Genomic DNA, 16,304 nt, shown 5'->3' with positions numbered 1-16,304 from the left:
GAGCGATGAAACAGTTTGCAATCCAGGGGTCTAACTTAGAATTCTAAGTTAACCAGGCTAAATCTAGACAGGAATGTTTGTTTTTAGAAGTTTTTAGTTTTTTCAGACAGCAGACAGTCATTGAGGTTAGCAGTGTTAGTAGAAACACACTTGTTTTGTTTTGTTTGGGGTTTTTTTGTAGGTTTTTTTTTTTTAATTCATGTTACAATTTCTTGCAGATAGGATATTGTCACTGCAGACATCTGAGCACTGTGATGGCAGTGGGTGTCTTGATCTGGAAAACTTTGTTCTGATCTCTTTCCAAAACCTGAAGTAACTGCTGTTTCCAGCAAATGCATAAAGGTGGAGTGATGTGCTGTACAAGGAACCAGCGATGTGCTCTGATAGCTAATCAAGCTAATCAGGCTGTCTGTTAGCCAGGGCCAGTTTGTTTCACATGCACAACCGCATGTCTGAAGACTCAGAAACCATCTTGAAGAGGTCTTTCAAGTCAGCTGAGCTAAGTGCAGCATGGGAAGTTTAATACACTACTGTACTGGGAATCGTTTGATGTCAGAAGGTTATTGCAGATTGCTGTTCAGTGTCTGTTTTCAATTTCTCACTTCTTGACTAAAAAGGATGTTTTTCTTGTACATGTAGGCTTGTTTCAACAAAGGTTCAAAGACCTCCTAAGTACAGGACAAAACACAAACCCAAGAATGCACTTGGAGTGATCGAGTAAGATGGGCTATTGGTCTTGTCTTAAAGTCTCCTAAAAATAAAGTTTGATAGCATTTTTTGGGAGAAGTTCTTTGAATTGGAAACACAGGGGGAAAAAAGTACATAAAGGTAGCTCTGAACTCAAGTCTCTGAACCTGAGTCTGGAAAACGTATCACAAGGAGAAGCACATGCTACTTAATTATATACGAAACATTTTTGTCTCTTCTATTTCACTGAAGGGAGGGAAATCTGAAGGATTAGTCACAATTTGGGAGTAGCCCCACCTTAATTCCATGCCTTAATTAAGTGTTCCTCTCAGTGTCTTTCATTCCTTTGTTGTTGACATCTGTGTTCAAAACCAGGTTATAACTAGAAAGAAAACACAACTAAAAAAAATTCTTTGCCCAGTATTTCTAGTTTAATTTTTCTGTTGCTTATGTATTAATTACTTAAGAATTATTATAGATAAAATAGACTTTTCACATGCACACGGATAAAATTAATTATCGTATTTGTTTCTTTGACTCCAGGCTATGGTGGCTTGTTATCCAGGCAACGGAACAGGATACGTGCGCCATGTCGATAATCCAAATGGAGATGGAAGATGTGTTACATGTATATATTATCTTAATAAGGACTGGGATGCCAAGGTATGCAATAATTTCCTTCTAAACAATTTTTTTTGTTTGTTTTAGATATACTTGCTGATGCACCTTTGCTACAGGCATATTTTTTCATGTCCTTATTTCTGTGCCTTAGTTGTGTTCTTACTTTATGTTAGCTGTAGGTGTCCTTTGCCCCCTCCGACTCTGTTGTTAGTGAGAGCAGATAGAGATGAAGTGTTTATTTTCAAGGTTTTGAATTATGCCAGCAGGACCTTTTTGACAGTAAGATTGAAGGAAAGTAGTAAATGCCTCTCCTATACACAAAGACTGAATAAAGAATATATGAAATTGCCTTGGGTTTATTTGTCCTTACAATCCTGTTGAATTGCGAGTTTACTGTTAGATTGCTTAATGGAGTATGCTTATAAATAGAGCGATGCTTTAGCCTGAGAGCATTTTCAAATAAGGCAAGTGTTACCGTCATTGCTACATCAGTGTAGTTCAAAGCAGCACGAGTCTTTGTATTTTTGTAGATACAAGGAGCAGAACAGACTTATAGCACAGTTCAAGTGCTTTAAGAGTTTACTACAAAGGAGTATGATGAAGTAAATTTTTAATAAGGATTTTCCTAGAGATTCAGTGGGCTAGGTAGATTTGAAAAATGGGTGTAGCTAAGTGGCTGTATTCAGAGCATGAAAGAGTAATGCAAAGACAGCTTTAACTGTGCCATTAACTATGGAGAAGTTTATTTTCATTGTGTGTAGGGAAAAAAAAGGGATAAAACTACTGATACTTCTATCAGAGGTAGGAATTATCATGTGGAAGAGCACTAAAAGCAGTCAGTTTCTGTGAATTGCGTGCAGCAGATATGGATAACACAGGCTGCAGCTGAGAGTTTTTATTTTTCTTTTTTTTCCCCCTCATAACATACTTGCATGAACTGGTAGATCAGAGAGTTGAGTCAAATGGATGCACTTGAAGCTTTCTGTTTCTGACATGCTCTTTTCATGTCCAATTGGATCCTTCAATTAGAAAATAAATTACCAGCCTTTTTTTGCCGTGATAGTATCTTTGCATATAAGTGCACTGGTTGTACTGAGCATCTTAAAATGCAGCTTTGGGGCATTTCTGGTTGATTTATAGTTTCTCTCCTGGAAAAAAATTTAATACATACCAGAATGTAGTCATCAAGCAAATTGCATTTCTACAATAACTGTGAAAAATCTACTATCTGGATATTTTATTTATGAAGAAAGGTATTTCATTTCCTGCAAAATCTATTTTAAATTACAACTTAATATACTACCAAGTATATTGTTTATTGAAGAAGAAGCTCAAACTTTTTTTTAGGAGAACAAATATATCTAAATTGTCATTTGTTTGCTGATTTAGAACACAATTAAAAAACAGCCATTTATATCAATTTGCCTTGTTGGTACTTGCACTGTTATGACTCTTATGACATGAAGGCCTACGGTGGCCATCTATAGTTAGATTTAACAACATCAATACCATAAGTAGGAAGATGTTAGCATGACTTACGTATTTAACCCCACCTACTTGTGCTGTTTTCTAGACATACGTAGGTAGGCCCAACTGTTTTCAAAACCTGGAAGAGATTTAAATTGACCATCAGTAATACAGATTCAGGTTTTAGTTCGAAGTTTCCTACTCCTTGCTCATTTTAATTATAGAAACATTACATAAATTTGTGCTGCTGTTAAATGAAATAATGCCTTTAATGGAGAAGAGTGAAACTTAGATGTGAAATACAATGTTTCGCTCATCTATACTGCGATACTTTTACCTCAATATAGAGATATATATCTATAGACCGTGTATGTCTAATATATAGACTGATAGGTATATATTCTATATAGAGACTGATGTTACCTGTGTAATATCAGTCAGTCTTATCCATTCTTTTGCAAGTAGGTAATGAGGCTAAAAAACCCCCAATAAAAGCCCACAGCTTTTACTTAAACGTGAATGGAGGTTTAATATTTGCAAGTATTCTGAAATTACTCAGTGAAGAATGTGTAGAACATTTTATTAAATGCATTGACAGAAAAGTCATAGATTCATAATTTCTGTAGCACCTGATAAAGACTTTTGTTTCAATTCCAAGTGTCTTAAATATCTTCAAATGTGATACTTGGTACTTTTAAATACAATGAGACATTGTTCTCAAGCATTGCTTTTAAATACTTAATTTGTAGGTAAGTGGAGGCATCCTTCGGATATTTCCAGAAGGTAAAGCCCAATTCGCTGATATTGAACCCAAATTCGATAGACTGCTATTCTTCTGGTCTGATCGCCGCAACCCTCATGAAGTACAGCCAGCCTTTGCTACAAGGTAGGACTAATGGACTCTCTACTGCATGATGCCTGTTTTGTCAAGAAATGAGCAAATCCTAATGAGAAATGAGTGACACTGTGAATTATGACCTGACAAAAAGGTGTTTTGTTTTTTTTCCTCTGGGTGGATGATTAGGCTTCCACTGTGCTGCTGAGTTTGTAGTGATGCCTTATCTATGATTTTGGAGAGGGGTGGGAGGACTGGAAACACTAGAAGTTGCTATGTGTGCTTGGCCGAACTGGGTGGGAGCACGCAGAGCCAGGAGCAGATCTCAGCTAAAGGATGTTGTCTTCATTATTTCCTGTAGTGGCTTTACACTCTTCTCCCTTTCCTTTGTCCTTAGGACCTTCCTGTGTTACTGGAAGATTGACTAGGTACTTCAGCTTTATGTCCCCTCTTGTTGGGAGGGACCTGTCAGAAAACAGTAATTTCAAATTAAGCTGCCATATGCTAGTTTGGGAATTGGGAGAGAGTTATGGGGCAGAAACAACCATGGATACATAAATCTTTTGAGTATTAGAGGAGTTGCTCCCAGTCTGAGGCATAGGGGAAACTGCATATCTCCTTTGTCCCTCACTGCAGGGCAGTGGATGATGCTAAAGGTACCCTCATTCACTGCCCACATGTGATGAGTAACACTTCCAGATAGCATTAATACGTAGCATTGGACTCGTTGATCCAAGCTTCTTGTTGCCCATGTTCTGACGCATTTGGATGGCCAGAGGACTGGAGCTGTGAGATAACAGAAGTACCTTTGGGAGAAGTAACTTGAAACTGCCTTCGGTGCATCCTCTTGCAGCCTTTCAAGAAGCTGTACTGCTCTCCCCTCCCCCTTTGTGCTCCCAGCAGAGTTAGAGGGTGAAATGCCATTTACTAAAGCTCCTTAAAGTCTTTTCTCAGTAGCTGGCATTTTGTATTTAAATCCCCTACAAACAGTGGAAGAACAGAGGACCTGTGATAGTTAATTGTTCCTTGTGCCAAATGTCCAAAAAAACAGGTTTTTGCATTGTAACTCAGTGATGGACTTGACCTAGTAAAAAGATGAGATCACAGGACAAGGTGGTATAGTCAGAGACTTCATTACGTGTACTGGGCAAGAACTGTAATAGCAAACTCATTAGGAAAAAGAAGTGTAAACTTAAAGCACCAGTGTCACCCCTTCAATGACTGTTCAGACAATATCTACTAACAGGAAAAAAAAACCAGAACAACCACTTGCTTTCTGAAAACTGTATTTTATCAGACTGCAGAAGTATCATCTCATTTAGATTGTGTTTCATGCCAAGTGCTTCACTGTTCTTTTTCCTTTGATTTCCCTAGGTACGCAATAACAGTGTGGTATTTTGATGCAGATGAAAGAGCACGAGCTAAAGTAAAATATCTAACAGGTAATCTCTTGTTAATATCTTCTCTATTGTTTGTTTTTTCTTGGTGATAGAATAGCTAAGTAGTCTAGCCTCATCTCCTTGCCTCACCCCATGCACAAACAGAGGGAGAAATCGGCATAACTCAAGAATCGGGTTTTACAGGGAAGGGTGACCCGAGGATTGAACTCCTAGGCAGAGATTGGGGAAGAAATCCGGGTCAGTGCCTGTCCTGCTCACACTTTCTCTGAGACCTGAGGCTGCTCAGTATTTTTACATGGGGGACACAGCTTCCCCCTAGTCTTGTCTGCCTAATAGGTGTGGAGAATACTGCAGAACTGAGAGCCTCGAAAATAGTTTTGATTGACTGTAGTGATTCAACAAGTGAATACAACTTCACATGACTAAAATTTTATATTGGAGAAACAAAAGCCTAAAATTAAAATCTGGAATCAAAGAATGGAGTTACTTCCTCCATTTCCAATTTCACGTATCTAGCATCTGTTTTCCTTTTCTGGCTTCTCCCTCAAGAGGAAGTTGATTTAATTTTCCTGTTCAAATTAGCATTACAAGGAGAAATGGCCTAGAACTTCTGCCATGCTTGTAATTGCCATCACAATTTTGTGTTCGTTACAGTAGTTTAAAAATAAATGAAAATGTGTTTTGTGTACCACAAGTGCACACATACATGGAGTTTTGTCAAGAGCTCTGATGCCAATGATGTTGAAGACATGTGCCAATCATTTCCAAATGATATTTCCATGCAGTGCTGTTAGGTGTCTGAAGCTCCTAAGTAGCCTCCTAAGAGCTGTGTAGCAGCTCTGAAAGCTGCAGTTCAGTTCAGTCCCACTTGGTGCAGCTGGTGACTGTGTATTTTGGGAGTGGTAAGAGCTGTGCAGCTCCTGCCTGGCTTGTGAAGGGAGCCCCTCAGCTCCAGCCAGGTAGGATGTCCCATTGCTCCGTGGCACATGCCTGGCAAGGCACAGTGACTTCCTAGGCAGTCAGGAGTGACAGATAATGCCTTCCTCTCTCCTCAAGAAACCTTTCTATCTCTGAGCTGGCCTTCATGTCACAAGTGTGTGACGGTGCAGCTTCTGGAGCTGGCTTTACTGGGTCAGAGCTCTGCTGTTGCCTCTGCACAGCTTCAGCTGCTGCCCTTTCAGAGAGAGTGCAGGGAAGTGGTTTGGGTGGGCTTGCGCCTGATGGAAAGGTGCTCCCTCCTCTGCCCCAATCCCTCTCCAAGTCCCCCTAAACTGTTGGCACTTAAGGAAGGAAGGCTGGGTGGTTTAAATTTCACAGAACCACAGAATCAATTAAGTTAGAAAAGACCTCTGAAATCGTTGAATCCAACCTTTGACTGAACACCAGCAGGTCAACTGGAACGTGGCACTTAGTGCCACATCCAGTCTTTTCTCAAACACCTCCAAGGATCGTGACCCCATCCATTTCCTGGGCAACCCATTCTATTTTTTAATCACCCCTTCTGTGAAGAAATTCCTCATCCTCCTTCAGTATGGGTTTGCCCTGTAACTGGTTTATATTACCATAATGTTGTGTTTTCAGTTGTCATTTGCAATTAAAATTGTGTTCTTTGCTGTATATCTGTGGCAAGAATTGTGCAAGATGCTTTTTATTTTCTACTGACAATAATGTATAAAATTATAGAATAAAATGTCGTAAAATAGAAAACTTCATTTTTGGATTAGTGTCAGAACTAAAGCCATGCAGAACATGTGGTTTTTTCTTGCGTATGGGATATTGTGTCTGTTAATGTTTTGATAGTCAAACTTTATTTGTGGTGACCTGAATAGGTCAATTTTTAGAAAAAGGACAAAAGAGATGCGCATTGGTTGGTGGTCAAATGGAATGTTGCATTTTAAAAATCCCTCGGAGATTTTTTTACCGAGGTAAATACCGAGAAGCTCTGGATGTTCTGATACAGAATAATGGGCAGTATCCTCAGATTCTTAATTGTCCGTTCTTAAAGCTTACCTTTATAAGGTCTGAGATGATGAGCTTCAGAACTGCACATATGATGTGAAGTATCTACTTCTCTGTGTGAGCAGCCAAATATGTGCTGCCTTGCAGAGAGGAAGAGTAACCATGGCTCGTTAACTAAACACAGCACAGGATACAGAGCATGTATACAAAGATACCTATCTTGCTAGATCATTTGTACTAAACCGTCTTCGAAGTACTCTCTTAAAACTAATCTGGACAGTGAATGTAGCAATTGTAAAAACTGTACTTTGATAAATGCTGAAAAATAATACTGATTTCCTTTTCATATTTCTGCAGGTGAAAAAGGTGTGAGGGTTGAACTTAATAAACCTTCTGACTCAGTTGGGAAAGACGTTTTATAAGCCTTTGATTTAGCAACTCCCTGTGCTATTCTCCCTGATAAATCTTGATGCTATCTATTAACTTTTGAATGTGAATAACAAGATAAAGGAAAATCAACAACAAACCAACATCTTAATAAGGAAGCAAACAGTGTTTCAATGTTGCATCAAATAGAAGGTTCTTTGACTGCTGAAGCATTGTACTATGTGATTGTGACTCCAGGCCTGTGACTGCTTATGTGAAGAAGATAAGCAATCAGTAAGAAACAGCATATGCATCTGGACATAAATAAGTGCCCTACATAGAATTTGTCCATTCTTATATTTTGCCAGACCTGTCATCCAGCTGAATCCATTTCATCTCTCCCTTTTTTTATATGGTAAAAGTTTGAATTTTGGGTAATTTTTGTATGACCAGGTACAGTTTATCAAAATTGAGTCTTAAAAAAAAAAAAAAAGAAAAACTGAAAAAAAAGGAAAAAATTACAGTATTCTCCAAAATAACATGGATCTATTTTTGTAAAACTGTTCATACTGTTCTCCTCTGCCATGAAAGACCTAATTTAATGTAAGGGTTGCCAGTAACTGATAATCACTTTAATTTTCTTTACACCTTAAGTCAGAAAAAGAGCACTTTAATTACCAGCTAAAAACCTGATTGTTTTATATCATATCTCACACTAATCTTAACTTTTAAAGATTGCTGCTGTATTGTTTTTTTGACTATGTTCTCTTGAACCTTATTAACAGAAGCAAATCAGTATCTCGCTATTAGTAACATTCAGTTTGTGGTTTTGTATGTTGAATCCACAGAGGGGAAGTTTCTGTTTCTTCTTTGTTTTGGTTGTTTTTTTTTTTTTTTTTTTTTTTTTTTTTTTTTTTTTGTTAGGGGTTTTTTTTGTGGGTTTTTTTTTATTTTTTAAGTGACTGGCACTAAGTGAACTTGACACTATCGGTTGCTGTCATTGGCTTTGGGGACCTGGTAAATACCATCAAGTTACAAGTATATACAAGGGCTTTCCTAGGCTATTAGAGGTACCCAGAACCTCCTCACTTACTTGACAGAAATTTTTGAGCTTTCTCCCTTTTCTAAAAAATACTTGCCACCCCTCTTTCCTTTGTATATAAGTTAATAGAATATCTCAAATTCCCTTTTTTTAATTTCCTTTTCAAATATTTGTGTCCCGTGCAGTCTGTAAGTTGACACCTTGATCTATTATATAGTATCAAGGAAATGGTCAGCACACTGAAGCTGAAGTGCATCACTCTGTAGGCTCCTTGTGCAATACATCTTTAAGTTTTCAATGTGCTGAAGGATTTCCCCAAAAAGGCACGGCCCTTTGACAAATACTGAGGTAAATATTTAGTAAGAAAACACTTACTTTCTATTACGTTGTTTTCATTTTATCAAGGAGAGGGGGCATCACAGAGTAAAAGTGAGATGTGCAGAAACTTCGATATTCTTATTTTTAAGAAATTGATATTTTGGACACTGATTTTTTTTTTCTTCTTCTTTCCTTTATTTTTTCTGAGCTTTAAAAGCTTGAGAAAACAAAAGCAAACCTATCAAAAACAGCATTCATATTTACAGGAGTTTCGGGGTTGATCAGCTTACCCACTGCAGTTTTCTATCTGTTCCTTATTTCCTTACTTAGCCAAAACAATGTGAGTGTACAGAAATATTTCTGTATATATTACAACTTGTGACAGTTTTAGCATCTGTATAGTTTGTATTCAATTAGAAACCTTTTCTATGGAAAGCTCAGTAATTTTTTATTAAAAACATTACTATTGTTCATGTAAAACATGAAAAAGCTAATTGTTTAGTAACAAACTGACAGAAGGGGGAAAAAATTCAGTATTGGTATATCATTTAGGAGAACCAACAGGAATCCCAGTTTTGTTTTGATTTCGCTTTTCCTTTTTTTAGTAAGTTCTTGCCCTGTACAGTTCTCTTCGTCTTTCCTCTTTTCTTCCCAGAAAAACAGACAGGATACTTTACTGTAAGTGCCTCTGCCAACCTGGCCAAGGAGTGCAAATCTTCATTACTGTCTGGTCTGCAGTGCATTTAGGTTACTAATAAAACAAGCAAAAAACTCGCCTCTTCTACTTCATCTTCTTTAGTACTACTTTAACAGAGGTTTTTTTGTTTTTGTTTTAGAAATGTAAACATAAGCCTTTAAACTCATTTCAGTCCCTCTGTAATTCAAACTGCTGCAGTTAAACAGCGTATCAAATTCTAATCACACTGTAGGTTTGTGCTTGCCGGACAGGTTTAAAAAGTGCTTAATTTTTCACTCCATGTAAGTCATTACAACAGGGTCAACAAATCAGGTCAGCCATTTCTTCCATGTCCTTCAGAAACTGTTCATTTCATGTCGGTTGAATATTCAGTCTTGAGCATCACCAAGCAGGTCCTTGTTTTACAACTATTTTTTAAACTGTCTTATGATCTGTATGTGTCTAGTCCTGGTTAAAAATAAAGCTTCATAATGCTATTTTTATTCATGATGTTAGCTGGCTGTGAAATACGAGACCTTTATCTATAGCAGGCAAAGAAATTCAGGATTCATTTACAGGTTGCCTATAAAGTTGTGTAATTTCAAAAGCAGTGTTCATTATGAAAGAGCTCTCAAGTTGCTTGTAAAGCTAATCTAATTAAAAAAAGATGATGTATAAAGGTTCTTGAAAGCTATGTGATTATTTGTAATCTTTGTAACTTTTAAAACTACCCTGTAGCAACAAATTTATAAATGCCCCCTGATAAAGGGGGTATGTGAAATATTTTGGGGGGGGCTTTTTGGTTTTTTGTGGGTGTTTTGGTTGGGATTTTTTTGTTTGTTTTAGTTCTTCTGTTGTTGTAGGTTTGTGGGGGTTTTTAAAATCAGAGCTATTTCTGCTCTGGAGAAGGATCTGGGGGTTTTTTTCTCTAGACTGCCTACAGTTACCTGGGTGTGGTGATCATTTTCCTGATGATTTCCTCCCTCAAAAACAGGACCATGTGTGGGCTTTATGAAGAGTGATGATGGACTTAGAGTCAGCTCTTGTTTTTCCACCACTTTTGACAGATATGTGAGGTGGAAAATCAAAGTCCTCTTAAAACAGGGTTTGTAAGGTTTAATGGGAGCTCCTCAGTTTTACATGGCTTCCAATGAATTTGTGCCCTTCAAAGATGACAGAAGGTCAGAACTGGAAAGATCACATCTCTGACATACTGATTGATACAATCAGACTGAAAAGGACCATTTCTGTGCATGCCAAATGCTTTGAAAAAGAGATGAGAATGCCAAGTGACAATAGCAAACTCAAAGTCTCAAAACTCCAGGAGTCTAGCATGTGAACCTTGCCTGCAGGCATGCACATAGCTGCATGCACTTGCAAATACCTAGTGGAAATTTATGAGTACTGAGCAGCAAGGACTTTGAAGAAATTCGTGGCTCTTACATGGATTTGGATGTCATCTGCTTGGGGAGAATGGGAGTAGAGGTATGAATCTCTGGGTCTCCAATCATCAGGTTGTTTGGGTTTTTTTTCATTTTTAAAGTAAAGCTTGAATGTAAGTAATTACTGCAAATGCATTTATTTAAGCCTGTTTGTTCAGGAGCTGTGTTCGCTCTGGAATGTCTACTGCATCAGAGTTGCTTGACCTTGTGTGTTAGGGGTGGATAGCATCTGGCAGAAGCAGGTTTCAAGGTCCAATGAGGAATATGGGACATGAAAAGTGAAAATATGCTATAGGTGTCCGCTTTGGTAGAGACGTGAAGTGTGAGGAGAAAGAATACATAATGTGTTTGCCTCGGGAAAGACAGTTGTTGATGTATCATCTGTCCTTCCTCTTCATGGATGTGTGTTGCAAAAGATGAGATGTTCATAACTAGAACAAGGAACTGGTTTCCTTGTCTGTATTCCAGTAGTAAGTTGCTGGATTTTGGGGACTTTTTTCTTTATTAAATGTGCAGTTTGGGATTAAGCTTTCGTTGACAATAGTTTATGGGTTCTTGTGGAGAATTTACTGTAACTACATTGTATATAATGTGGTGATAAATGCTGGCAGAGGTGACCGGCTCATTCAGCCTACAAGCCCAGTACCAGCCTCTTCACATGGCTAAAATTTTGCAGGGCATATCTCACATCAGAGTGGAGAGGGATGTAAAACACACAGATGAGTTAACACTTGCCAGCGTCACACACAGGCAAGTTGTACAAGGCACACTGCTTCAGGGCAGTGTCTACACTGAAAACTAGTATTTCTTTCAAATGCTGTTGGAGACGGGAAGTAAAATTTCATCTGTGAATATTCACCATGTGGATCCAGTACTCCTCGTGGGCCTGTACGTGTCAGTGTGGTTTGCCAGGGTGGAACCAGTTCCTCTCCTGGGTTTGTTTCAAGGGCTGATGTGGTTCAGTTTTATTTTTGCTTTTAACTAAAATACGAATCCAAAATAAAATGTAGAGATTTGACTCCTACTCACAGATAAAAAGCCTAATACACGAATATTCTGTTGGGTTGTGAGATGTATTTTACCTCCTAAAGAAAGCAAGGGTCAACTGCAAAGCCAAGCAAAAAAATTATCAAAAGTATCACTGTCACTTCTGTTGTAAATGTGTCTTGCTTACATTGTTTTATGTAAGCAAGCTTTATAAATTTATTAATAAATATTGCATTATGCAGAAGACATGGTGGCAGACCTAAAGAACAGAAGAAAACAGATTTTGGAGCTTGATTAATTGCCGTTGCATTCCTGAGAAGTTTTTTCATGCAGTAAGATAGCGGAAACGTGTCAAAAACCCCCAGCAACAAACTAAACACAACCACCCCTAGACCTGGAAAGTGCAGTCTTAGCTGTTGGTGGGTGCTGTACCATGGGTTACCGGAACTGAAAGATACTTCAGAACTGTTTTACTTTGAGCACTTGGCAACATCTTTGGACATCAAGGAGAATATATTTCTTCAGGGAAAATATGATTGTGGACACTAGTAATGTTTGCCAAAGGGCCATGGGTAATAATAATCTGTTTTCTGAGATTAGAGTCCAGTTGATGGTGTTCCCGATAGCTAAGAGCGAGGTTTGAGCTGTCACATTAGGCATATTTATTTTCCCTTAACTTCCGCTTCCCCAGCCACAACATAATAGTAAGTAATGTGGTGCTGGGCACGTGTTCTGCATAGTCATATTTTAATGAACAAGTAGAAACTGTAAGCTAACTCTCTTTGGTCCTAAATATTTGTTATATGTAGAAGAACTCTTCAATGGGTGTAGGTAGCAATTTCTAAACTACTTTGATTATTTTTTCCCACCTGCACTGTGAGAACATTTTAGCTTTGATTTTTTCTTTTCGATGATTTTTTTTTTAACCCCTTTATTTAAAATAGCACAGTAGGAAATGACTGTGTAGCTGAGAGTTCCTGCAACTTCACAACCATGCAACGTCATGCAATGACATGAGCAGGGAGGGCAGGTACTTTACGGTAAACCCGGGGCTTATACAAACCCAGGAGAGGAGAGGGGCCGCAGGGGGCCACCTGTGGCCGGGCTGTGAGATGCAGAAATGCTTCGGGCTCCTGCTTGCGGGGCCGGCTGGAAGGGAGAGTGAGTGCAGCCCCTCGGTGTCTTGGCCAGGACCAGGCCACGCCTCAGAGCAGAGGAACACGTTCTGCAGGTCCCAGAGGTGACAGAGAGACATGTGGCCCTTTGCAGGTGGAGGACATTGTGCGGCACAAATAGAAGTTATTTTAACCTGTAGCAATCAAAGGTGGTGTATTTTGGTTGGGAGGCTTTTTGTTGCTGTTCGTTGCGATGGTATAAGCTCCGGTTTAGATGTTCAGCTTTATCTAAGACTAAACAGCCACCGGTGAAAGGATGGAGGAGCAGGGCAAGTGGGAAGCAGGTGCTTACACCTCCAGTGCTTGCTTGCAGTAGGTTTGAAAATTCGCTCAAGTTTCCTCATGCAAGAGTGTCTGGAGAGCAACCGCTCTTCTTCTGACCTCCCCTTGTCATTTCTGTTCCCACATGTGCGCGGGGGCTTCTGGCCCCTTGCTAACCCCATACTTTTGCATCCTTCCATGGCTCCCCGAGCATTGTTCCACCTGCTGTCAGTCGAGCTGCAGGCTCTTCTGCTCTGCCCCTTGGGTAGGGGCTGGATTAAACCATAACATACTTGGCTGAGGAAAACGTTTGGGGGTTTTTTATGTGCAAAATCGGCTGGCCACAGCCTGGTGGCTGCCTTTCCAGGTGGTCAGGGGCTGTCCAAGGTCTTGGCTGAGATTTGCACAAAATGCCTCAAAAGGAGTGACTACCAAGTCATGGCCAGCAGCATAGCCTCGGGCCGAGTTGGTGCTGCCTGACAAAAGCTCAGTGTGCCAAGCTGCTGACCATCCCTGGGAGGCCAACTAACCTTGAATTGCTGACGGTGCTCCTCCTCTTTTGGCAGAGGTAGCAGGGTTATACAGGACACAGCTGAACTGTAGCAGTTCATGGGACATACCCTTCACCTGGCACTCAGTTCAGCATATCTTAACCATGCAACAACCACCCAGGAGCAGCTTCGCACCAGGCTTGGATAGTCTTTCTGTTGAAAAAAGGTAGAGAGAAGGAGACTGAAAACTGGTGCAGGATTCACAGACAGGACGTGCACTTGTCAATCTCCAGAAGATGGTGTCACTTCAACACAAATCAACAGCCACATGTAAAAATGCACTCAGGCCTGGGATCAAACCATCCTATAACAACTCATAGCCGAGTGAGAATGGCTGCCCAACAACAGAGACCTCCAATCCGTCTCCTGTTCCTGAAGAAGTTAAGGCAGTGTTTCCCTCATTACCTGCTGCACAGCATGCACGGACTGACTGTGGCCCTCTGCACAGTTCAGTGCCTGCACAGCTGAGGATGCAAAGCATTGGTTTGGGGTGGGAACATGCCACTGCAGAAGTCTCAGGGAAGATAACATTTCTAGGTTCTGTACAGGGGTTAAGAGGAAGGCAGCATTAAGGCAACAAATTTTCAGTATTTTCCTCCAAACTGAGGTCTCCATTCCTTTGGTGGATGCTTGTGTCCATAATGCCTTGCAAACAGCTCTAGGGTCACAGTATTGCCTACCACTTGGGACGTGTCTGCTTCAGCATAACTGCATTTCATGACCCAAGTGTTAGCCCAGATGTTAGCAGTTGGGTGTTGTCTTAACTGCCAAATTGTGTGGGAAATGTTGTCTGGTAGCTATTTCCTCTCATAGGATGATTTTCCTGCATTCTAATCTCTTCTAGGTACATTCAAGTTAATTAAGTCTGAGTTTTAATTCATGCTGTCTGCAGGGCTGATAATCCTCCCTCCCTTGTGTGACTTGGCAAGGATTCAGCAATTAGTCTTGGCAGGGCAGAGGTTCCTTGTACCTGTCCTTGTGTTGGGGCATGTGCTTGGCTCCTGCCTGAAGTCCCCCAGTCTCAGATGCATGGGATGGGGAATTTATCCCTCATCCCCATGGTCTGGGTGGTGGCAGTGATGAGAGCTGCCCATGCCAAACCTTACAGGGAGAGGAAGAAATGCGTGGCTGGAAGTCAACAAAGGGTTAGAGATGGTGTTAGCACTCCTGGGCTGTGCCAGCGCAAGGGCAAGCAGGTGGATCTTAATTTCCTTCAGCTGTGATTTCACTTTGTCCTAAAGTGCTCCTAGGGTTTTTAGGCAGAAACCCAGGGCTAGTGACAGATCTCTGAAGAGAAGGTACTTGCAGCGAACACAGAAATTATGATCCAAAGGTTGACATCAGTTACAGAAAAATAAACACTGCTTCTAAATTAAGCAGTGGTGGAGTCAGATACTTGGCTTGTTGGGGTTTGCCCCTTCAAACATTCTTTGTTATGCAGTTTAGGAAATGTCGAAGACTTACTACAGAATAAAAGCAGATGAAATGATGCGAACGATAGAGGATGGATGGAACAGAAACAGTGCGAGCTATTCAGGCCAAGTTGCTGCACCTGCTTAGAAATTTAATCTAGTCTTAAAGCAGCCTGACCTGGCAGAAGCTAAAAGGAAACACGGGAATTAAGGCCATGGCTGAGTCCCATTTTAAGCTTTCACACCTGTAGTACACTACCCTTCCGTGAGCCTGTCACACCCCTCCAGCTGCCTGGCTTAGCCAGGGCACAAAAGTTAAATTTGGTGTTTTATAAGCCTCTCTGACTTCCTAAAACTCTGTCCTGCCTCTCTTGCAGAGCTATGTTGATGCCAAATGGTAACAGAAAATTAGTTTTGTCACTGCAATGGATGCAAGTGGTGCCGTAACTGTAGCCCACAAAAGGATGCCTTTGGGGTTTCTCATGAGTCCTGAATTAGAAAAAGGAGCTACTCTCTCATCTTCCAAGTCCCTCTTGCAGCAAAGCTAGAAGCATCACTCATAGAACACCCAGTTAGTTGTAAATTTACTTCTCATCTTCCAGCTAGTTGCAGATATTCCCTCTCTCCCCCTCCTTCCTCCTCCCTTAACTTGTTGTGGTTCAGTCAGGGTTCCTACTGATCCATGGTCAGCCTGGAGTGCAGATGTAGGTGAAATACGAGCCTGCTAATCTCGCACTCTGAGCTCTCTTCCCGCATAGGTCAGAGAGGAAAAGTAAGTATTCTTTATGTGCAAGGAGTGCCACCTAACGGCCTGCTGTAGAATCCCAAAACTCCACACAGCCCGGCGTCTTGGCATTTTTTTCCCATAGATAGATTTCCCATAGAGTATTTGAAAACACGCACATGTAGGGAAATGCAAGTCTCTTTCAGGGCCTGTCTACCCATAAAATACACTTCAAGGGTAATTTTATGTAGAGTATGTTCACATGGAAAAAAATGGTTTCTTTAAGCCCAAGACTTCAAAACAGCTGTAATAATCCAGATGCAAGTAGGAACTTGGGCATTTCGGTCTGGAGTGTAAAATTGATGAATGCCAGCTAACTGG

At 40.3% G+C, this 16,304-nt stretch overlaps 1 protein-coding gene across 1 annotated transcript in view; it reads left to right on the top strand.

Moving 5' to 3' along the window:
* Positions 1-10,061, top strand: part of EGLN1 (egl-9 family hypoxia inducible factor 1) — a 35,359-nt gene extending 25,298 nt beyond the window's left edge. The window contains exons 2-5 of the mRNA XM_027721354.2: positions 1,231-1,350; positions 3,525-3,661; positions 4,985-5,052; positions 7,327-10,061. Coding sequence (XP_027577155.1) covers positions 1,231-1,350; positions 3,525-3,661; positions 4,985-5,052; positions 7,327-7,391 — 390 coding nt within the window. The 3' untranslated portion in view covers positions 7,392-10,061. The remainder of the gene's footprint in view (positions 1-1,230; positions 1,351-3,524; positions 3,662-4,984; positions 5,053-7,326) is intronic.
* Positions 10,062-16,304: the final 6,243 nt, after the last annotated feature.

The sequence above is a fragment of the Pipra filicauda genome, unplaced genomic scaffold (assembly GCF_003945595.2).
Source record: "Pipra filicauda isolate LSUMZ 115617 unplaced genomic scaffold, ASM394559v2 scaffold16_size7369187_pilon, whole genome shotgun sequence".
Lineage (NCBI taxonomy): Eukaryota > Metazoa > Chordata > Aves > Passeriformes > Pipridae > Pipra > Pipra filicauda.
Note: the sequence above shows the minus strand (reverse complement) of the source record. Positions and strands in the feature narration are given on the sequence as shown.